Below are 24,473 nucleotides of genomic sequence, written 5' to 3'. Positions count from 1 at the left end.
CGTCGTTTACCTTTTGCCCAACACTTCCTACCACAGGTGGTGTAGTTGTCCTGCAAGCAGGGGCGTAGCTACGGGTGGGCCTGGGTGGGCCCAGGCCCACCCAATTTCAGTCCAGGCCCGCCCAGCGCCAGCTCCCATTGCCGGCCACTGCTGCTTTTCCTGATGAGCAGCAGTGGCCGGCGCTACAAAAAGAAGAAGCGCTCAGCTGACTGAGCTGAGCGCCAACGGGTCGCTAAGGAAGAGAAAAAAAATGTTTTTAAAAAAACGCGGCACTGCAGGCAGCCTCGAAGCATTGGCTGCTGGCTCTGCAGGCTCCTTCCGTCTCTTACGTCACTGCCCCTGCTTCGCTACAGGGGCAGTGATGTAAGAGACGGGAGGAGCCTGCACAGAGCCAGCAGCCAATGCTTCGAGGCTGCCTGCAGTGCCGCGTTTTTTTAAAAACATTTTTTTTCTCTTCCTTAGCGACCCGTTGGCGCTCAGCTCAGTCAGCTGAGCGCTTCTTCTTTTTGTAGCGCCGGCCACTGCTGCTCATCAGGAAAAGCAGCAGTGGCCGGCAATGGGAGCTGGGGCTGGTGGGCCTGAATGGGAGAGGGAAAATGGATGGCAGGATGGGGAGAAAGAGGAAAAATGGAAGGATGGGGAGAGAAAGAGGGAAAACAGATGGCAGGATGGGGAGAAAGAGGGAAAAAGGAAGGATGGGGAAAGAAAGAGGGAAAACAGATGGGAGGGATGGCAAGAAAGAGGGAAAACAGAAGGATGGTGAGAGAAAGAGGGAAAACAGATGGGAGGATGGCAGAGAAAGAGGGGAAACGGAAGGATGGGGAGAGAAAGAGGGAAAACATGGCAGGATGGGGAGAAAGAGGGAAAACGAAAGGATGGGGAGAGAAAGAGGGAAAACAGATGGGAGGATGGCAGAGAAGAGGGGAAACGGATGGATGGGGAGAGAGAGGGAAAACAGATGGCAGGATGGGTAGAAGAGGGAAAATGGAAGGATGCGAGAGAAAGAGGGAAAACAGATGGGAGGATTGCAGAGAAGAGGGAAAATGGAAGGATGGGGAGAGAAAGAGGGAAACAGATGGGAGGATGGCAGAGAAGAGGGAAAACAGAAGGATGGGGAGAGAAAGAGGGAAAACAGATGGGAGATGGCAGAGAAGAGGGGAAACGGAAGGATGGGGAGAGAAAGAGGGAAAACAGATGGGAGGATGGCAGAGAAGAGGGGAAACGGAAGGATGGGGAGAGAAAGAGGGAAAACAGATGGGAGGATGGCAGAGAAAGAGGGGAAACGGAAGGATGGGGAGAGAAAGAGGGAAAACAGATGTGAGGATGGCAGAGAGAGGGGAAACGGATGGATGGGGAGAGAAAGAGGGAAAACAGATGGCAGGATGGGGAGAAAGAGGGAAAATGGAAGGATGGCGAGAGAAAGAGGGAAAACAGATGGGAGGATGGCAGAGAAAGAGGGAAAACGGAAGGATGGGAGAGAAAGAGGGAAAACAGATGGGAGGATGGCAGAGAAAGAGGGAAAACGGAAGGATGGGAGAGAAAGAGGGAAGATGCTGGATGGAAGGGTAGGGAGAAAGAGGGGAGACTATTGGAAGGATGGGGAGAGAGAGAGGGGAGACACTGGAAGGATGGGGAGAGAAAGAGGAGAGCTGCTGCATGGAAAGGGGGAGTAGTGAAAGATTGGAGAATAAGAGGAAGGGGCATGGGGAGAACAAGGGTGAGAAAAAGATGAAAAGCCATAAGTAGATGAAGGAAATTAAAGAATGGATAGTAAGAATGAATTAAATCTGGACACAGAGAGAGGCAGAAAAATATTGAAGAAAGCAAAGAAAAAGGAGAGAAAAATGACAAATGGCCAGGAAACCCTGGCAGAAGAGTTAAGCGAAAACGAAGGAAAGCAGAATCTAGAGACTGGGAGCAACACAATGAGAAAAAGTAAATGGCCATACAACAAAGGTAAAGAAAATAATTTTATTTTTAATTTAGGATAAAGTAATATGGTGTTAATAAAGTTTCAGAGACCAATACTTCCTTCCTTAGGTCAGGCGAGGATACCGTAACAGCATTATACTGACCTGAGGCAGGAGGTTTTGGCCTCTGAAAGCTCACTGAAAAGGATTAGGCTATTAAATAAATTGTCTGAAATCGGATGCACTGAAAAGCAGCACTTTACCCTGTGTGACAAATGCATCTGAGTGTGACTACATTTTGCTGGGGGGGGGGGGGGGGGTTGAGAGAAAATTTTGTGCCCACCCACTTTGGGTTCAGGCCCACCCAAAATTGGCAGTCTGGCTACGCCACTGCCTGCAAGAGTTTATATATATCTCTCTTGGCTAATATTGAAGGCGCGTGCGAAACAGTCTATCTTTCTGCTAAATATAAAAATTGATGCCAGTAAATGTGCTTTTTGTTTTAAATCAGGTTACTTAATGAATACATACGAACCTACACGGGGAGGGACTGGAGGAGGGACTCGGGAGTCAGTGTTGTACGTCTTCACGTCACTAGGCGGGAAGTTTGGCTCGCGCTGTGTTGGCGCGTTTTTGAAGCTGATTTTGGCGTTTTGTGTTGTTGAGTGTGCAAGTTCTCTTTCTGTGTCTGCCTCCCTGATACTAGTGGCCTTTGTATCGTAGCGGAGATGAGCCGCTCGCGGGACGAGGTGGAGGCCACGCTGCAGATTGCTAAACTGAGGGTGGAGGAGCTGCGGCGCACCGTGCACTGTTTGTCCTTTAGCCCCAGCCTTACCTCCGGCGAGCACTGCCTCCTTGAGCTGGACTCTGAGCTCTGCAAACGCCTGGAAGCCGGCAACAGGTACCGAGACTACCCGCTGTAGAGCTTTCTCGGCTACTGACTTCAGGCTGTTCTTCAATACGTGGTGGTTTATATACGTGTGTGTATAAGGAGGACTTGTAAGAGTTGTTTCTAAGAAGCGAAGTTGAAAGCTTTCTTTGAGAGTCTGTCATTCCTGTCTGTGTTTTGAGGAAGGGAAAGCTTATGAAGACATCTGTTAAGAAAAAGTACTTGACTGGCAAAAAAAAAAAAAAAAAAATGGCATAAAGTAAACTGGTGGCAATTTGAATCTTAGGCGCCCCCCCCCCCCCCATTATTAAAGTAGGGTAAGTATTAATTGCATGAATTAGCATGTGGTAAGTGTCAATTAAACCTCCATGGCTGCAGTACTATTGCATTGCTGGCATGCATATCCTGGAATTCTGCAGCAAATATGCGTGCTTAGCACATAGTAACACTTACCACATGCTGTTAATGTAACCCGTGTCTCACTCACAGGGACAATTCCACTCCTCTCACTTGGGCACACTACTTTTAATTCTGTCCACCCTCATGACAAGCTGGGAGTGGGTTAAAGTTCCAGAACTGCGATTCAGGGGTTTGGGAGACACTTGTGCTGTTTTGGGCCCAGCCTCCTGGGTTCCCAGTTCTCATTAAGTACACTGTGGGGCAATGTTCTATTTAAGAACTCAAACCTTTATTCTGCAGTGGTAGCAACATCAGCAGTTTCTTATGATCCAACTACAGCTAAATCCAAACTTTGTTCCAGTTCTTCTGTTGTTCCTCTGGGGGAAGTAACTCCTGTACCACTTAGGGGCTCATTTTCAAAGCACTTAGGCTTACAAAGTTCCATAGGTTCCTATGGAACTTTGTAAGTCTACTTGCTTTGAAAATAAGCCTCATAGTCTCCTCAGGTTAATTTACAAGGGTAGATTCCAAATAGAGATATGTACATGTATACAGTTCTCCTGTTTATGCCTATCCTGTGGGCAGTGTTATTCCCTCTGGCATTTTCTCCATCTGTCAGCACAGACTCAGTTTTCAGTGGACACCAGCAGTGACCCCACTCTGGATCCAGCCTGGCCCTGGGACCAAGCTCTCCCTGGCTCCAATCCCTTTCTGCTCCTGAGTTGAGCCTCTCTACCTGCAGCTCACACACTTGAACGGTTGCTGCTTCAGGAGCCGCAACCTCCCTCTACAGCCAGATGTCATGCTCCTCACTTAGGAGCCCCCCCTTACTCCTCTTGGTCTCTTGGCAGGGGACTCTCAGGCAACTAAAGATGCCCTCTTGGGCATAATTCCAATTTTTATCACCCAGTAATTCCTCTCTCCTTGTCATTCTCTCCTGGGGTGACTCTCTTCCCCTACATTCTATTTCAAAACCACGCCCCATGGGCTGCGCCTACTACCCGGGGATCTATCAATCACTCCCCCCCCCCCCCAGTGACTCTCAGATGGATTTTCTCTTTCAGTGGTCCCCATATAATGGGGGATTACATTAACAATACAGATGCTTGAGACTGTGGCTGCACTAAAGGAGGTGGTAACTCTCTCACTACTCTTAGGGGTCCTTTTACTAAGCCCTATTGAGGGGTGCACTTATGCTAACTGTGCAGCAATTATTTTTTGAGGGGATGTGTTGGAGTAGAGAGTGGGCATTTCTGCACAGCCCAGTTAGTGCACAGTTAATCTGGGAACCTTTACTGCCTCCAAAATAGGTGGTGGTAAGTGCTTGTGTAGTAATGTTTAAAAATGGCTGTGTGCTAATGGTAACACTAGTGTATAGCCATAAATGAAATTAATAGAAAATAAGGGTTTTTTTTTTTTACAGCAGCAGTAAAAATGACTTTAGTGCATGGGAAAGACCCTCTGGTGCGCTAAGGTCAATTCTTACCGCAGCCTAGTAAAGCTGTAAAAGTTTTATGGGATTATGATGCTGGATATGCGCCCAACAGTTACCCACACAGGCTTTGCAGTTACCATGTGGTAATTTGGGCAATGGTAAGTACAAAACAAAACAAGTACATTTGAGATGGAAGGTCCTGGATTTCAAAAGAACAAACTTTGCCGAGATGAGGGAATTTCTCAAGGAACAGTTAGTAGGATGGGAACAGCTGAAGGATGTAGAACAGCAATGGACAAGACTGAAAGGAGCTATATTAAAGGCAACTAACCTTTATGCTAGAAAATTACATAAAAGTAAGTGGAAAAGAAGGCCGTTCTGGTACTCGAACATAGTAGCTGAAAAGATAAGAGAAAGGAGGTTAGCCTTCACATGTTATAAGATGAAGACAGGCGAGAATACCTGGATAAGCGAAGAGAAGCTAGAAAAGCTGTCTTTGTGAGCATATTGTGGAAGGGAAGTCTGGTAAGGTTTGTCTCTTTGTGGATGATACCAAACTGTGCAACAGGGTGGACACCATTGTTCTTTTCCATTGTTCTATTCCCTCAACGATACTCTGACTTTGTCTTCGCATAACTCCTCACAATGTAATCCATAACCGAGTTGTAACAAATTGTATTTCCATCATTTACAATGTATTGTAAGCCACACTGAACCCGCAAATAGGTGGGAAAATGTGGGATACAAATGCAATAAATAAATAAACAGGGTGGACACCCTGGAGGGTGTGAATGACATGAGGAAGGACCTAGTGAAGCTGGAGGAATGGACCAATATTTGGCAACTGAGATTTAATCCTAAAAAATGCAGGGTCATGCACTTGGGTCACAAGAATCTAAGGGAGCGGTACAGTATAGGGGGTGAGGTGCTTCAGTGTACAAAGGAAGAGCGGTTCTTGGGGGTGATTGTGTCTGATGACCTTAAAGCTTCCAAACAGAAAAAGTGACAGTCAAAGCCAGAAGGATGCTTGGGTGCATAAAAAGAGGAATGACCAGCAGGAAAAAGGAGGTGATGGTGCCCTTGTATAAGCCTCTGGAAAGGCCCCATTTAGAGTATTGTGTGCAGTTCTGGAGACTGCAACTACGAAAAGATGTAAACATGATGGAGTTGGTCCAGAGGGTGGCTATAAAATTAGTAAGTGGTCTTGAACACAAAAAATATGGGGACAGGCTTATGAACCTCAACATGTATACCCTGGAAGAGAGGAGGGAGAGAGGAGATATGATAGAGACTTTTAAATATCTGAAGGTCATTAATGTACAGGAAGAGAGCCTTTTTCAACTGAAGGAAAACTCTGGAACGAGGGGGCATATGATGAAGTTAAGAGGGAATAGGCTTAGGAGTAATCTTATTTCAAAGAAAGGGTGGTGGAAGCGTGGAATGGCCTCCCGGTGGAGGTTGTGCTGTCAAGGATTGAGTCAGAATTTAAAAAGGCAGGGAGAAGCACGTGGGATCACTTAGGAAAAAGAGGGGTTACAGAGGATGGGCAGACTGGATGGGCCATTTGGCCTTTATCTGCTGTCATGTTTTTATGTTTCTAAACTTGCGGAGCTGCTGAGGAGGTATTGCAAACTGATTTTTAATATCATGATGGCCGGTCGTTTAGCTTTGGAAGCTCATTGGAAACATCTATGAATCTCTTCATGCGAACACCTAGTAGCTAAAGTGGACCATGTGTGCTGAATTAATAAGTTGACAGCACTGTGAAGGAATAGACTATCATCCTTTTTTTGAATTATACAGTAGAGAGCTGGGGTGACACATAATAGCTTAGTGTTTGGAACATCCCCATGTTTCCATCTAACTGTCGTTTGGGGGGGTGTTTTGAATAGGGTTTTTTTTTGTGAGAGGAGTGAGTTAGTGGGTTGGGAGGACTTGGGTCTTGCTTCAAGCTTTGTGTTAGCATCATGCCAAAGAGGGGTGGTTGTCATGAACCACTCTGACTACATCAATGAGATCTTGAGACAACTGACAGATCGGGAGTTTTATATTCCCCTTGAAAAAGATCCTACCAAGAACATACAACAAGACATTCAGGAATTGATCAATATCTCCTCTCTTGTGGGTTTTCTTACCATGAAAGAAAAAAAAGTTTCTCCAAGTTAAGCATCCAGTTATTCCCACCATATATGTGTTACCCAAAATACTACTACTACTTAACATTTCTAGAGCGCTACTAGGGTTACGCAGTGCTGTACAAATTAACAAAGAAGGACAGTCCCTGCTCAAAGGAGCTTACAATCTAAAAGATGAAATGTCAAGTTGGGGTAGTCTAGCTTTCCTGAGTAGAGGTATAGTGGTTATGTGCCGAAGGCGACATTGAAGAAGTGGGCTTTGAGCAATGATTTGAAGATGGGCAGGAAGGGGGCCTGGTGTATGGGCTCAGGGAGTTTGTTCCAAGCATGGGGTGAGGCAAGGCAGAAAGGGCGGAGCCTGGAGTTGGCGGTGGTGGTGAAGGGTACTGAAAGGAGGGATTTGTCTTGAGAGTGGAGGTTATGGGTAGGAACGTAAGGGGAGATGAGGGTAGAGAGGTAAGGAGGGGCTGCAGATCGAGTGCATTTGTAGGTGAGTAGGAGAAGCTTGAACTGTATGCGGTACCTGATCGGAAGCCAGTGAAGTGACTTGAGGAGAGGGGTGATATGAGTATATCGGTCGAGGCGGAAGATAAGACGAGCAGCAGAGTTCTGAACGGACTGAAGGGGGGATAGATGGCTAAGTGGGAGGCCAGTGAGGAGTAGGTTGCAGTAGTCAAGGCGAGAGGTAATGAGAGAGTGGATGAGAGTTCGGGTGGTGTGCTCAGAGAGGAAAGGGCGAATTTTGCTAATGTTATAGAGGAAGAAGCGACAGGTCTTGGCTATCTGCTGGATATGTGCAGAGAAGGAGAGGGAGGAGTCGAAGATGACACCGAGGTTGCGGGCAGATGAGACAGGGACGATGAGGGTGTTATCAACTGAGATAGAGAGTGGAGGGAGAGGAGAAGTGGGTTTGGGTGGGAAGACGATAAGTTTGGTCTTGGCCATGTTCAGTTTCAGGTGGCGGTTGGACATCCAGGCAGCAATGTCGGATAAACAGGCCGATACTTTGGCCTGGGTTTCCGCAGTGATGTCTGGTGTGGAGAGATAAAGCTGGGTGTCGTCGGCGTAAAGATGATACTGGAAACCATGAGATGAGATCAGGGAGCCCAGGGAAGAGGTGTAGATTGAAAAAAGAAGGGGTCCAAGGACAGATCCCTGAGGAACTCCAACAGAGAGCGGGATGGGGTGGAGGACGAACCATGAGAGTGTACTCTGAAGGTACGATGGGAGAGATAAGAGGAGAACCAGGAGAGGACAGAGCCCTGGAACCCGGAAGAGGACAGTGTGTCAAGAAGTAAGTTGTGATTGACAGTGTGAAAAGCGGCGGATAGGTCGAGGAGGATGAGAATGGAGTAGTGACCTTTGGATTTGGCGAGGAACAGGTCATTGCAGACTTTAGATAGTGCCGTTTCAGTCGAGCGTATGGGGCGAAAGCCGGATTGAAGCGGATCGAGGATGGCATGAGAGGAGAGAAAATCAAGGCAACGGCTGTGAACGGCGCGTTCAAGTATTTTGGAGGGGAAGGGTAGGAGGGAAATGGGGCGGTAGTTGGAGGGATAGGTAGGGTCAAGTGATGGTTTTTTGAGGAGTGGTGTGACTACAGCATGTTTGAAGCTGTCCGGGACAGTTGCAGTGGAGAGAGAGAGGTTGAGGATATGACAGATGGGGGGGGGGGGGTGATAGTAGGAGAGATGGTGTTAAGTAAGTTGGTGGGAATGGGGTCTGAGGAACAGGTGGTGCATTTCGAGGAGGAGAGAAGATGGGTGGTTTCCTCTTCAGTGATATCGGGAAAAGAGGAGAAGGAGGCCTGGGTGTGTTGGTTGAGGGAGTGGGTTATAGGATGAAGAGGAGGAGAAGGTTTGGTGGTGAATTCAAGGTTGATCTTCTGGACCTTGTCGCGAAAGTAGTCAGCCAGTGATTGAGGAGTGAGTGAGGGGGGGTGGGGGCGGAGGGTACTTTGAGGAGGGAGTTGAGGGTGGCGAAGAGACGACGAGGGTTAGAGCTGAGATAATTATTCAAATGGGTGTAATAGTCCTGTTTGGCGAGGAATAGGGAGGACTGGAAGGAGGATAGCATGAATTTGTAGTGAATGAAATCAGTATGGGTGCGAGATTTCCTCCAGAGGCGTTCAGCCGATCGGGTGCAGGAGCGAAGGTAATGGGTGCAAAGGGTCAGCCAGGGCTGGGGATTAGTACGCCTTGTGGGACAGGAGATGGACGGTGCAAGGGTGTCTAGGGCAGAGGAGAGAGTGGCATTTTAAGTGGAGACAGCCTTGTCGACAGACTCGGAGGACAAGATGGAAGGGAGGAGATCAGAGATACTAGAAGATAAGGTGGGGGGGTCAACAGTCTGGAGATTCCTGGAAATAGTGGTTAGTGTTGGGCGGGACTGAGGGGGAGGGTGATGGTGTGAATGTGATCAGGTGATGGTCAGAGAGAGGAAGAGCTGATGCGTAGAAATTTGAGGGTGAGCAGGTAGAAGAGAGGATGAGATCAAGACAGTGGCCAGATTGGTGAGTAGGGGTGGTGGAGCTCAGTTGGAGGTTGGAGGAGGAGATCAGAGCGAGGAACTGAGAAGCGTACGAGTCGGATGGGTTGTCAGTGTGTATGTTGAAGTCATCAAGAATGAGGGATGGGGATGAGAGCTCAAGAAAAACTGAGAGCCAGGCATCGAAGTCGGTAAGGAAGGAAGGGAGGGACTTATCAGGGGGGCGGTAAATGACTGCAACTCTGAGTGGCAGTGGGTAGAATAGACGGATGGAGTGGACTTCAAAGGATGAGAAGCAGTGAGACTGTGGTAGGAGTAGGGGTTGAAAACTGCAGGAGGGCGAAAGTAGTAGTCCGACGCCGCCATGGCGAATGGGAGAAAAGATAGCCTCCGTGGCAAAGGGCCGCGACTGAGGCAGAGTCATCAGGGGTGAGCCAGGTTTTGGTTAGGGCGAGCAGTTGAAGGGAATGGGAGATGAAGAGATCGTGGGTGAAGGAAAGTTTGTTGCAGACCGAGCGGGCATTCCACAGGGCACACAAGAAGGGGGGGGGGGGGGAGGAGGGGAATAGAGATGAGATTTGGAGATATTGCGGAAACGTTTGCATAGATGAGATGAGGACGAGGACAGGTGTGGGGGACCTGGGTTGGGATTGATGTCGCCCGCGGATAGCAGGAGAAGGAGCAAGAGAGTGCGGAGAAGGGGAGGAGAGGTAGGGCGACGAAGACGGGAAGCGCTTAGGAGGAATGGGGAAGGGTTCATGGCAGGAAGGAGGAGTTGAAGGTTGAGAGCTAGGAAGGAGGAGGAGGACAATAGGGATGATGAGGTGGTGGGGGAGAGACCCATCATCTCAGGGAATGGCTCTGTCCTGGAACCCACTCCTCTCCATCTTTGTGGATTTCTTTCTCAGACCATTTGTCCCTTTGATCCCGTCATATGTACGGGACACCACTGACATGATCAATATGTTGCAAGATTATGACGGTCTATTATCTGACACCATTATGATCACGCTAGATATAGAATCACTCTATACTAACATCCCTCAGTTTGAAGCTCTTAACATCATAGAGAAGACTGTTTGAAAGAGGACCACTCAGAAGAATCCCCAATCATCTTATACTCATGCCACCCTAGCCCTTACAAAGAACTATTTCATCTTTCAGAACACTTTTTACCAACAAATTAAGGGCGCGGCCATGGGGTTGGCCATGGCCCCTGATGTGGCCAATTTATATGTGGGGTACTTTGAACAGGAACATCTGAAATCCAGTCCTTTTACCGAGCACATCAAAATATACAAGAGATATATTGATGATATCTTTATCCTCTGGAAAGGCGATGTTGACTCATTGGAAACCTTTTACAGTTGGCTGAATTCTAGAGATCCTAATTTAAAATTTAAAATGGAATATAATGCAGATGTGGTCCATTTCCTTGACCTTACAATTTCAAAAGACCAATATCTGTTTAATACAGCCATTTATCGAAAACCAACAGGAACGCCTTCTCACACTATACTAGTTACCATAATCCTGCACTATAAAAGAATTTACCGCTTAGCCAGTTTCTCCGCTTGCGCTGTATATGTTCAAATTTTGAAGACTTCAATACACAGGCTAAGACCTTAAGCCACAGATTCCATAATAGAGGATATCCTGAAGAATTCATTAACAAGGGATATATATGAGGGCCATTATAGAAGATAGACCCATCTTGCTCCAGCAAGCATGCCCCAAAACATCGCTGGATATAGACTGCACCCTCAGATATTAATTTCTGTCCAAATTCATTCAAAAGTCAATCAGACGGCACTGGCACATTTTGGATGGTCTACAGTGTTTTAAAAACAAGAAATTGGTGATTGCTTATTCTAGAGACAGGAACCTAAAAGACCATCTAGTGCCTTCAATGCTACCGGAACCAAGAGGAATTTCTATCCATCTAGGTCATCACCAATGTGGGAAATGTAGTATGTGCAGCCATTCTCTAGATACATCTGTCTTTATACATCCTGCTACATCCAGAAGATACAATTTACACCACACCTCAGACTGTAATACTTCCTGTGTCATTTATCTAATCCAATGTCCATGCCCACTTTTATACATTGGAAAGACTTCCAGAGCAATTAAAACAAGGATAATAGCGCATAGAAGTTGCATTAATAGGAGTGTGGAAAGTGCACCTCTGGTAAGTCATTGGAAAGCAGCAAACCACTCTATTTCAGATCTTTCTTTCTTGATATTTAAAGTTCTTCAGCCAAAAACCAGAAGGGGCAACATGGACATTTCTCTACTTAGGGAAGAACAAAGACTCATATTCGAATTAAAAACACTTGCACCTGCAGAACTAAACAGTGATATTAACTTCAGTGTGTTTCTATGAGTCCTGTGCATATTTTTTCATATTTGTTCTTTTAGTTCCTTTGATTTGTTCCTCGGGCACCCATATATGATGCTTTACTGGTTTATTCATGTACCATATATATATTCTCCCCCCCCCCCTTTTTTTTTTCATTGGCAGTCTCCTCCTTATATGCCTAAGTGGGTACTTTCCCTTTACAATTTTATAGTTTTTTATATATATGTTCCTAATACGATTATTTTATTCTGTTGTATGTTTTCTCCGCATAGGGTTTATTTACATCACTAAACTCATTCTATCATCACATAACTAACAATTAGCAACAAGTACTTATTATTATTAACATTTGTATAGCACTACTAGACGCACGCAGCGCTGAACACCTGACAGAGAGAGACAGTCCCTGCTCAATAGAGCTTACAATCTTAAAAAGTAATACAGACAGACAAGACAATTAAGGGCGATGTCAATTAAGGTAATTAAGACAATTACTTATCCATTTAAACGTGGTATTCAATTTACATAACGTTTTCCGGTTTGCTTCCAGATTAATTTTTGCATATCACAATGTTTACAATTGTGACTGTGTATGCTTAACTTTGAATATATTTGTTTAGCAGTATAATAGCATTCTATATTTGCTTGCGGCTGGTTGCACACTCGTATGTCATTTTTCAGTTTCCATCTTTAATACGGAGTTTGTTCACGGACCCTGTCACATAACACCATAGGGGTAGTATTCCATTTGGGCTTCGTTTGTATTCTTTTGACTTTTTTGATTTCTATTCTTTTGATTTTTGTCTTTTAATTTTGGTTTCGCATATGCATGATGTGGTGACGTTTAGCAGTACTTCAGACATTGTTATTTTTGCAAACTCGTGGCATCACTTCCGCTGTTTTTGGTGCAATTCTGCTGCTAAAATACTGGCTGTTTGTCTTACCTCCTGTTTCTGACATTTGTTACTGCTGACAGAACTGCGTGACGCGCTGTTGCATGTATAAACAGGAAGACTTTTTCAAGGTCTTTCTTTATACAGTGGTGGCCCTTATTTTTGTTGTTGTTATTGTTAGCAGGCTTTGCACGTTGGTCTGCATCATTCGTTTTGATTTCAATTCATTGGGAGTCTTTTCCCCTACCCCTTCTTGTCTTTTTAGACCATGAGACCCTCACACTTTTTTTTTTTTTAATTATTGTGTTTCTTTACAGACCATTTCGTTTTTCTCTTGTGGAAGTTGCTTACTCGGTTATGTATACCGAGTGGAGGAGTGGCCTAGTGGCTAGAGCACTGGTCTTGCAATCCAGAGGTGGCTGGTTCAAATCCCACTGCTGCTCCTTGTGATCTTGGGCAAGTCACTTAACCCTTCATTGCCTCAGGTACAAACTTAGATTGTGAGCCCTTCTGGGACAGAGAAATATCCAGTGTACTTGAATGTAACTCACCACTCACCTTGGGCTACTACTGAAAAAGGTGTGAGCAAAGTGGGAAAAAAATACCATCATCAAGGTTAGTTGTGTCCACTGCTGTTTTATTTTGCTCTGATCTCTACTGCACATTGTTGACTTGGTGTTTCACGTTTACCCACTGATGCAAGGGGTTCGCTTATACCATTCCCCCCCTTTTATTTATAAGTTAGCATAGATACATATTAGATGCACTCTTAGAAAGAATACTTCAATGAGATCATTTAAATTCACAGAGACCAGTAGGTTATTTATTCTGCAAGTGCCATTATTGTTTGCATTCACTAGTGCAAGTATACAAAATTATTTGTTATATTTTAAAGCAATATCTGTGCAGTTATCAAATGAAATGCATATTGAACAATGGTATGTTTCAAGCTCAGATACCTCTGCCACCTTGTTCATATTTTTTATCATATTTTCATTACTACATGATATTTTTAAGTTCTCTCATGTACTATTACAATTGGATATATTCTAGCATTTTCTTAGCTTCCTCTTAGAACACAAATATGTATCCATGTATTGTTATTTTTCTTTATTTCTGTTATTATGATAGACATTTTTTATATATAACAATTTTTTTAAATTATGTTCACATATGTTTGCTAATATTTTACATATTGAAATTATGTTCTTTTAATTCATTTTAAGTCCTTTTTCTCTGGCTGTTTTATATATTTTAAGTTTTTACATTTACATTATAACAAATGTTTCTTATGTATGTTTGCATTACATGTCTTTTATATATTCTTTTAGACTCCTGAGGCAGGCCTGTGGTCGAAACACAGATCTGTGTCGCGTCTGTAATAAAGTTTGCTTTATATGATCCAGTTGTCCCAGTCTCTGAGGTTATTGGTCCATTTCCCGCATTCTTTTGTGCTCTGTTGATTCTGGGATTTTGTGGTCCATCCACCTAAGTGGATTTGCCTTTCCTCCTCGTTTATGATGGCTGGCAATTTGAATTGTAATTGTGTATTTTTTGCCTTTGGTTGTATTTTGGTTTTTGAATTTCAATACAAAATTTGTATATAAAAAATACTTATATAACAGTAAATTACATACCTCCTTTTATTAATGCAATATGGACAAAAAGTAAGGTCTTTATCACCACTGCTTGGATAGTTGAAATAGTGAACACAGTATGGCTGTGAAACAGGTGGGAAATCAGGAGACGAAAGGCAAACTTTGGTTCCAAACAAGGCAACTTTATTGCTAGCAAGTGAACAGCACCGAGTAGTCTCGGGACACTGTGTGTCATAAATCATCTGACACTTACATTTATACTTCCCCACTGGGCCTGCGCATTTGGCCCCTTACACATCACAACTGGCATGCGCAGTAAACATTTGTAGTTCTTACAGTACAAAATTGTAGTCCCAGTACATACTCACGTCATAACACTGAAATGATACTGGCAAGAAAAACGAAACTTAGCAGCTTATTCTTCACACACACACAATGCTCCTTTCTAGCACAGGAGATAAGGTTCGGCTCAGGAATGCAGGGGGTGTCAGCACCCTCCAAGGTCGCGTTGCTACATGCAAGCTGGTCTTGTATAGGCCTTGCAAACTACTGTTACAAGCTATATGTCTAATAGTCCTGCATTCTGTCCTTACATTAGTAAACAGCAACCGTCTTTCGTTAGTAAACAGTAAAACTGGATAAGGCACAAATGTCCAGTGCAGTAATAAGGTGTGGCTAAACAGCCAAAAGCAGAGGTAGAGTGCATAAGTATACGTCCATCAGTAGGCACAAAAACATGAGGTTGTCCTGTTGTTCAGCAGTATTCGGGTAGTATTCGGCGTTCCACTCCTTCATTCCCCCCTTTTGATACTTGAACATCCATTCTGGTGGAGAGTATCACCTCCATGAACCCTGAAAAGGAAAGAAAGGACAAGGATAGTCAGCGAGGGAGGCAACAAGCGAGCCCTAAGCCCTTGCGCAGCCGTTGGTTGCTTCGCCGGGGTTGAGACGGAGGGTCCCTAGAGGAATCCCCCCCCCCTTTGTAGCCGGTCTTTTGCTGGCACAAGGGTAATGGCCCATTAAGTGACTCAGGGGGTTCAAAGTGCACATCAGCCACAAGGTGCTTCGTCGTAAGCTTCATCAGACTGGGGAATGGGGGAGTACATCTGGAGAGCCATGAGCTGGGCAGCAGCCCGGCGGTCAGCGATGCTCTCCATGGTGGAGCGGAGACACCTGAAAACAAAGGGAAGAGATAAAGGAATTAGTAAACAGGACAACAAAAACAGGCCACCCATGACAAGGAGGCCTTGCAGGCTCCCGGAGGTTGGCAACCAGCTGGTTAGGGAGGAAGTCCAGTCCCACGCGCTGTTCCAGGTCTGGACGGGGACGTGGGCTAATTTGACCATCCGGTCAGTTATCTCTTTGATGACATGGCTCTGGTCATCAATCTGTAAGCAGCAATTACTGAGGTTAAACTTGCCACACACCCCGCCCTCCTGGGCTAGGAGGTAGTCAAGAGCCAAGTGATTTTGGTAAACTGCGGTAATGAGCTTAGTGTTTTGTCGGGCTAGGATATTGAGGGCAAAGGCCGAATCGTTAGTAAGGATTTCGAGCACGGCCTGTAGGCGAATAATGCGATTCAGCATATAGATAGGGGTTCGGTACCCGTATGTACCATCTTCAGCCCATGTGGCCGGTCCATAGTAATGAATGATGCGTTCTGGCGGCCACTCGTTGTCTTTCCAGTCTCCAATTTGGACTTTGGGCTTGGTGTTTAGAAAGGACCGTTTACGTCTGGCAAGGTTATCTGGCCCCTTTTCCACGTATAGGGGGATACCCAAAGTTTCGCCAACTCGCAGGGGCAGAAGGAAAAAGCTAGGTCGAACAGTGCCCAAGAGACAGGTACCGTACCAGCGGGCCGGGAGCTGTTCGTAGGCCCTGCGCCCGCAGATATAGTAGTAGCCCTCCGGGGCTACCCACTTGAGGGAGGCGTTTCCTCCGTATGTCCATGTCGTGTTCAAGGTGGGTTCTGTCCAAATAGGCTCCGGGGCGGGCAGGTTATCCGTTTGCCACCAGGTCGTCCGGCTTCCATTATACTGAAGGACCCCCGTGCAAGCAGAATCTCCCACTGGTACAGAGTACCGCTTCGATGGCGCTCGACTAGCGCAGAGGGTACCTATGATATTTGTTCTTAGGGCCCATTCGTACGGCTTCGGCCGTTGGGGAAAGGTAATGTTAGTGGTGTTGAGTGCATCCCATGTTTGCTGTCGGATCTCTCTCGCTTCCCAGGGCCACTGTTCACCCATGTCGGTGCCTCCACAGACGAAACAGTTGGCAATTCCCAGGGAGAGGGCAATGTTTTCGGCCAAGTTGAGGAACATATTCCGGGCTTCTGGGGAAATGGGGAATTTAGTCTCGGTCTGTTCAGCACGAGCGATTTCATCGAATACCTCTTGGTAGCCGACGACAGTAGTCTGGTAGTGCGTAGGAGGCTTTGTTTCGAGGCTCTGATATATGGTAATATATGTCAACGGATCCAGTCCTCCTCCGTCAATGCCAAGGCCCCACGTCCCTCTCCATGGCATATCGTGTCCTCGAATGGGCCAGTCTAGGGACACATAGTTACCAGAACCTCGACGAAACTCGCCTAGGCCGGTGCAGCCGGCATATCCTCCACCCGTATAAGCACATACTCGGTCCCAGCCCGAGGCTCGAGTGTCACCGGCACATGGGAGCCAAACCCACGGAGAGCAGCATCTCACGTCTGGACTGAAGGGGCAGACATACTTGTGGTCGTTCACATATGCCTCACGCCAACTCTGGCTGCCACATTTGCGAGACCAAGGGTGTTTGTCCATGGCGACACAAACGTCGAAGGTTAGGGTTGCTACCGTTTGGATGCCACCGACAAGGATGCGAGTGGAATTTATGTAATACAGAATGCCATCTCCCTCGACTCCCGGAGGCCCGGCCACATACGCAGGGAGTCCTACACTGAGGGTAACATTGTAGTATCTTGGCTTGGTAGGGCTATGGCAGATAGTGAGATTGCCTTGGAGGCATCTGTGGAACTGTTGGAGGCCATTCGGGGTTATGAGGGCACAAGTCGGGAGAAGCCGGCAATCGCCTTCCGGGGGCTGCGTCTGGTGAATGAGGGTGGTAACCAGGTGATATCCTCCCTCTATACGATGGCGCACCAGGCGCAAACATTCAGTGCAGTTCAGGCTCAGGGTGGCAGGATAGCTCGGGACTGCACACAGGAGAAGGAAGATGCTCAGCATTATAGATTTGGTGGGAGGTATCCGAGCTTTTGCAGCAAGAAGATAATGAGGCCCACGATGAAGGCTGCGATAAACAGGGAGCCAAAAACGCAGTGGGTCCAGAAGCTGAGTTCCTGTTGCTGGGCCGGCATGAATCTGGTGGTTCACGTCTTTCTTAAGGTCAGCCGTAATGGAGCGTCTGGATGGTGATGAGCAGTCCAACGCTTCGGGGTGCTGTTAGTGGGAGCGGCAGGTTTCAGTCGGGTCCAATGTATCCACACCGAGCTTCCTGCAATTTTAACAGCGGTTGGGGTCGTTAGGAGAACAAGGGAGGGCCCCTTCCATTTGGGCTTTAGACAGTCAGATTCATCCCACTCTTTTACCCAGACCTCATCTCCTACCCTGAACCGATGTGTGGGATTGGTGAGAACCAAGGGAGCTACTCTTTCAGTGTATTGCTGGATGTCTTGCACTACCTCGTGTAATGCTTTCATCTGTCTCACTAAGGAACTCTCGCCCTGTATCTGCAAGGAGTCGGGAAAAGAGGGTAGTGGTGGTGGCCTAGCATACATCATCTCGTACGGAGTAAGGCCGGTAGCCTTGGGGGTACACCTAAGATGTAGCAAGGCCAGTGGAAGCAGATCGGGCCATTTGGCTTTGGCTTCTTGGCATAGCTTGGCTAGCTGGTTCTTCAGGGAACGGTTAGCTCTCTCCACTATTCCACTGCTTTGGGGTCTCCAGGCACAATGTAACTTCCAATCGAGGCCCAGTCTCGTACTGAGCTGTTGAGTTACTTCACTGGCAAAGGCAGGACCGTTGTCGGAGTTTATCTGCTTGGGGAGACCGTATCTGGGTAAGATTTGATGAAGCAGTAGGGAGGTGACTTCTTTAGCCATTTCCGTTCTAGTGGGCTGGGCTTCAATCCATCCGGTGTAGGTACACACGGCGACGAGGATAGCTTTGTAGCCCCGGGCCGGGGGCATGTGTGTAAAGTCAATCTGGCAGACTTGGAAAGGGCTAGTGCCTCGGAGAACATGTCCTGGCATAGGACCAGGCCCCGTTCGAGGGTTGTTCCGGGCACAAGTTGCACATCGGCTGGAAGCATTTTTGGTCCACAGGGACAGTTTGTTGATGTAGTAAGTTTTCTCGAGTAGGCGCCCCAGGGCGTCCCTGCCCAGGTGGGTGCGATCGTGAGCCTCCTTGGCCACCGTCCAGGCCAAGGCTTCGGGTATCCATATGCGCCCATCCTGTAGTACCCACCAGCCATTGCGTGACTCCAGGCCTTCTTGTCGGGCCCATTCCGTTTCTTGGGAGGTGTAGATGGGGATTTCTGTAGGGAGATGGACGACGAGTACAGGGTCAGAAGAGTGAGTAGAGCAAGGGAGCAGACTTGCCCTTTTTGCGGCATCATCCGCTCGTTGGTTACCGCGGGCAATAGGGTCCGTCCGGCCGGTGTGGGCCCTACAATGCATTACAGCTACCTTCTTTGGCTTCCACACCGACTCGAGTAGTTGGCAAATCTCAGTGGCATTTGCGAGTCCTTTTCCCTCAGCTGTCAGAAATCCCCTCTCCTTGTACAAGGCTCCATGCACCTGGAGGGTGAGGAAGGCGTATTTGGAGTCAGTGTAAATGTTAACAACTTTTCCTTCAGCCCACAGGAGGGCTTTGGTGAGGGCGATCAGCTCCGCTTTCTGGGCTGACGTTCCGGGCGGCAGGGCCATAGCCTCGATCACGTGGTCCTCAGATACAACAGCATAGCCAGCTCTTCGACTTCCCTCTATTACTTGGCTACTTCCATCGGTGAACAGGGTGATGCCCCCTTGCCAGGGTTGGTCCTTGAGGTCAGGTCTGCTAGAATGCACTGTGGCCATTACCTCCTCACAGTCGTGTAATGGCGGTTCAGGGGCCGGGAGGAGGGTGGCAGGATTGAGGTTGGTCGTGTCCAGGATCCGCACCTCCGGATTTTCGCACAGGAGGGCTTGGTATTTAACCAATCGGGAGTTGGTCATCCATCTAGGTCCGTGGCTCTCGAGTAGGCCGCGGATGGTGTGGGGTGTGGTCACAAAAAGTGTTTGGCCAAACGTGAGTTTATTGGCCTCATGTATCAGCAGACAGGCCGCTGCAATGCTTTGGAGACAGCCCGGCCATCCTCGTGCCACGTTGTCCATGCTCTTGGAGAGGTATGCTACAGGGCGTTGCCAGGTGCCGATCAGTTGGGTGAGGACTCCAAGTGCCAGTCCCTGCTTTTCGTCGACGAACAAGTGGAACGGCTTAGTCACATCTGGCAGTCCGAGCGCTGGTGGGGCCACAAGGGCCTCCTTGAGGTCCTGAAGGGCTTTCAGTTCGTTTTTCTCCCACTGGAGGTTTTGGCCCTCGAGTTCAGGTCCTTTTAGCTTGGCGTACAGATCATGGGTCAGAACAGCGAAGTTGATGATCCATATCCGGCAGTATCCAGCGGCTCCGAGGAGTGCTCGCAATTCCTTCTTATTCGGATAGCTTGGGTTCGGGGGGTACCGAGCCTTCGGGTTCCTTCTCGGAGGCGAAACCCCAGATACTCGACTTCGATCTCGCATATCTGGGCCTTTTTGCGACTGGCCCGGTACCCCTGGGCTTCCAGGGTTTTCAAGAGGTAAAAAGTAGCTTCTGCACAGTCCGTGTACGTTTCCCGGGCCACCAACAAGTCATCCACGTATTGGACGACCGGCCCGTACTCATCTTGGTACATTTTCAGGTCCTGGGCGAGCTGGTCACCAAAGAGGGTAGGGGAGTTCTTGAATCCCTGGGGGAGTCGGGTCCAGGTAAACTGCTGCTTATTACCAGTCTGTAAGTCTTCCCACGTGAAGGCAAACAACTTTTGGCTATCGGCAGCAAGAGGGATGGAGAAGAAGGCGTCCTTCAAATCAATGACACTGTACCACTTGGTCTGGGATGGCACTTGGGCTAGGATGGAGTAGGGATTCGGTACGAGGGCAACTATGTCGGCCACCTGGTTGTTAACTTTCCTTAGGTCCTGGACGGGTCTGTATTCGGATGTTCCTGGCTTCTTAACGGGCAACAATGGGGTATTCCACGCGGATCTGATCGGTTTAAGGACCCCTTGTTGGAGGAGTTTCTGTAGATGAGTTTGCATACTATGCCGGGCTGCATAGGGGATGTGGTATTGTCCTTGGTTGACAACTTGAGCATTTGGTTTGAGTTCAATCCAGATGGGGATAGCGTTAACGGCCAATCCTCCGGGGTTCACTTCCGCCCATACACCAGGCACTTCATCCATTATGGCTCGCCTCTGCTGGGCAAAAGGGGTATTCTGGTCGTAACGGCAGCTGCCAGGCCCTACGGTTGGGGGAGCGTGTAGTCTCCATTCTTCCCTTACCGGGCAGATAAGTGTCACTGGCCGATCTTCAAAGCGAGCTTCCACTTCACCCGTGGTCTTGAACTTCAAGGTGGCCTGGAGCTTACAGAGTAGGTCTCGACCAATCAAGGGGACTGGACATCCAGGGATGTGTATGAACTGATGAGACACCATTGTCCCTCCGATCTGGACTTGGCGTTCCTTGAGGAGGGGGGCTGCAAGGGATTTCCCGGAGGCTCCCACAATTGGTATAGTTTCTTTCGTGGCTGGGGCTATGGCGGTGGTGATAACAGATCGTTGGGCCCCCGTGTCTAGTAAGGCCTTCATAGACTCTGTCCCCACCCGAATTTCCACCAGAGGGTCAGTGGGGACTCTGCCCTCCCGGTCTCTTCATGCGGTACTGTCTCGGGTAGCCTCCATAGCCATCTGCCATTCCCTCCGGTCATCCCGTCCCCTGTCTCTTCGACCCCGGCTCCGGCCTCGTCTGGGGGCCCCTGCACGGTCGTCCGTCTCCTCCTCTCTGGGCCGGTCCCATGTTTCTTCTTCTCTCGGGTGGTCCCGTATCTCCTCTGGGCAGTCAGCCCACCAGTGCCCTTCTTGTCTACAATTTGCACACTGGTTACGTCCTATGGGGGACCGTGCTCCTCTTGTCTTTCTGCCCCTCCCCCTTGGTCTAGACCTCAAGCGTTCTTCCAGTACCGTGGCCAACACATCTGCCTTCTCCCGCATCCGTCTAGTCGACTCCTTCCGGGCCTCTGTCTTCTCTTCTTGGTCGCGATACCCGAATACGCGGTCAGCTATAGCTTTTAATTGGCTGAGGCTCATCCCTTCAAACCCTTCCGTTCTCTGCAGCTTTCTTCGTATATCCGGTGCTGACTGGCTAACAAAACTCATAACTACGGTTGGGAGGTTCCTGGGGTCTTCGGGGTTTATCGGGCTGTGCCTTCTAAATGCCTCCATAAGCCGTTCCAGAAAATCCCCCGGACTCTCGTCCTTTTGTTGGACTACACTGTGAATTTTCCCCATATTGGTAACCTTCTGTTTCCCCTTCTTTAAGGCGGCCAGGTACGCCTGCTGGTATCGGCGGATAAGGGTTTGGCCTTCAGCGGTTCGGTAGTCCCACGCAGGAGCAGCGAGGGGCGCCTCCGTCTCTATTAGATTCTGTAAGTTGGCATGGGTGGGGTTCGCATCCCGGACAGCTTGCTCCATATTTTGTTGTAAAAGGCGGCGTTCTTCAGTGGTCAGGATGTGGGCGCTCAACTGCCTAAGGTCTCCCCAAGTCGGATTATAACTGTATATAATGCCTTCCACCAGCTCCACCAACTGCTCGGGTTTCTGGTCGTAGGACGGCCCATGCAATTTCCAGTTATACAGGTCGGCACTTGAGAAGGGAACGTGGCTATAAACTGTTGATTCAATGGGCTGGCCCCCCCCCTTCCGCCGGGTTAGGGGTATAGGTGGTAGATTGTCGAACTGGGAATAGGTTAGTGGCTCCCTCTTTCCTGCTCGAAGGGAGGGCATTGCGCGGACTCGATTGGGGGAACCGAGTAATGTTCTTCACAACCCGTTTACTCTTCCGTATGGTTGTGGGGCCCGGTGACTCAGGTGAGTCTGGACGGGACGTCTCTCCGGCCTCCGACTCTGACCCGGAAGCATCAGCGTTATCCGGGCCCTCCTCCAGGCTCGCGATGTCGGGGTATATCGGGGCATACGGCGGTGGCGCGATGTCGTCTTCGTATGCTTCCGCCGTAGCAAGTATCGGGGCCTTCGGAGGCTTCTTTTTGGGCAAACCCTGAACTTTCCCTAGGGTTTCCTTTGGGGGTTTCATTCTAGAAAGTGTGTTGGTCGTACTGGGCGTAGCTCCTACCTTACCAATGGTAGCAGGGGGCGTGGTCTCAGTGGCTTCAGCGCTAGGGGCGGTAGGCCGTATGGGGGCGGGCCCTGCGGCCTTCTGAACGGCAGCGGTTGCCGAGCTTTGGAGAGCGAAGGCATGGGTCGGCAGGGCCTTAAGTTTAGTTTTCCGGCCCTTTCTCTGCTTTACCACCATGAGGGCGGCCTTTTCTACCTTCCGTTGGGCCCAAGCCGGCGGGTCCCGGACTACATCCAACCACGCTTCTATGTATGGGATGTCCTCGGGACAGCCTGGGTTTCCCTCAACCATAACAATATTCATGACCGCCGCCACTTTTTCATACTCGAATGACCCTCCCGGGGGCCATCCGGCAATTCCTAGCCCTGGCCACATAAATTGACATCTCTGTATCATCCCGGCCCTGCTACATTTATCTTGGTCGAACACTTCGCTAAAGTGTTCCGTCATTAAGTCTAACGGTGAAGACCCACCCCCGCCCATCCTAACCTGAGTGCCAAAGGACAGGTGACGGACAAAGGGGGAAGGGGCGGTGGAGGAGTAAGGGGTCTCGTTCCACCAGACACAAAAGGGTCAACACTCGGCCTGACCAGGACGCGGTCGCCCGGCCTGGAACTGCAAGCCCATTCACACACTTTCATACGCCACAAGAAACCCTCCCGTTCGCCGCTCGGTTTCGTCGCCGGAGCCTAGTGAGTTTCGGGACCTAGTCGTATACCAATAGTCCGTATTAGTCACTGGCTAAAAGAGGGTGATCACGCCTCTTCTTCGGTCCTTACTGGGCCGGTCACTACGTAGAGTATACTCACCTGTCCGCCGGGGTCGCAGGCTGCGCCGTCGTACGCTTCTTTCTGAAATAGAAAAGGTGCCTTGCCGGAACCACACAGCCCCCTCTACAGTCAGGCGGAGTTGATCGACCCTCCTCCGGGAGATGGACGCTGAAATCAGCGGTGGCCACTCACCACCTTCTCGGGTGGGGATCGATAACCCGACCCGACCGCAGTGGGGGAGGGGAAGAATATAATCCGATTCCCCTTTCTACTTCTGTCCCATCTGGGTCGCCAATGAAACAGGTGGGAAATCAGGAGACGAAAGGCAAACTTTGGTTCCAAACAAGGCAACTTTATTGCTAGCAAGTGAACAGCACCGAGTAGTCTCGGGACACTGTGTGTCATAAATCATCTGACACTTACATTTATACTTCCCCACTGGGCCTGCGCATTTGGCCCCTTACACATCACAACTGGCATGCGCAGTAAACATTTGTAGTTCTTACAGTACAAAATTGTAGTCCCAGTACATACTCACGTCATAACACTGAAATGATACTGGCAAGAAAAACGAAACTTAGCAGCTTATTCTTCACACACACACAATGCTCCTTTCTAGCACAGGAGATAAGGTTCGGCTCAGGAATGCAGGGGGTGTCAGCACCCTCCAAGGTCGCGTTGCTACATGCAAGCTGGTCTTGTATAGGCCTTGCAAACTACTGTTACAAGCTATATGTCTAATAGTCCTGCATTCTGTCCTTACATTAGTAAACAGCAACCGTCTTTCGTTAGTAAACAGTAAAACTGGATAAGGCACAAATGTCCAGTGCAGTAATAAGGTGTGGCTAAACAGCCAAAAGCAGAGGTAGAGTGCATAAGTATACGTCCATCAGTAGGCACAAAAACATGAGGTTGTCCTGTTGTTCAGCAGTATTCGGGTAGTATTCGGCGTTCCACTCCTTCAGCTGCACAATACCCATAAGGGATAAATCACTTGGAAATATTTTCTTTTTCTGTCTTCATCCACTGGTCGGTGGATACAACACCCACTTGTCTGGACTAGTCTGGTAGGACTAAAGTAAAGAGAATTATCAGGTAAGACATTTTTCCTTCCATTTCTCTTCAGCTCAAAACAACAGTAAATATATTTGATAGTTGCTGATGGCACATAAA

At 48.4% G+C, this 24,473-nt stretch overlaps 1 protein-coding gene across 1 annotated transcript in view; it reads left to right on the top strand.

The window, feature by feature from the left end:
- Positions 1-2,505: 2,505 nt before the first annotated feature.
- Positions 2,506-24,473, top strand: part of DSCC1 (DNA replication and sister chromatid cohesion 1) — an 87,636-nt gene continuing 65,668 nt past the window's right edge. Inside the window, exon 1 of the mRNA XM_030218522.1 lies at positions 2,506-2,811. Coding sequence (XP_030074382.1) covers positions 2,639-2,811 — 173 coding nt within the window. The 5' untranslated portion in view covers positions 2,506-2,638. The remainder of the gene's footprint in view (positions 2,812-24,473) is intronic.

The sequence above is a fragment of the Microcaecilia unicolor genome, chromosome 1, assembly GCF_901765095.1.
Source record: "Microcaecilia unicolor chromosome 1, aMicUni1.1, whole genome shotgun sequence".
In the NCBI taxonomy this organism is placed as follows: Eukaryota; Metazoa; Chordata; class Amphibia; order Gymnophiona; family Siphonopidae; genus Microcaecilia; species Microcaecilia unicolor.
This window is presented reverse-complemented; position numbering and strand designations above follow the sequence as displayed.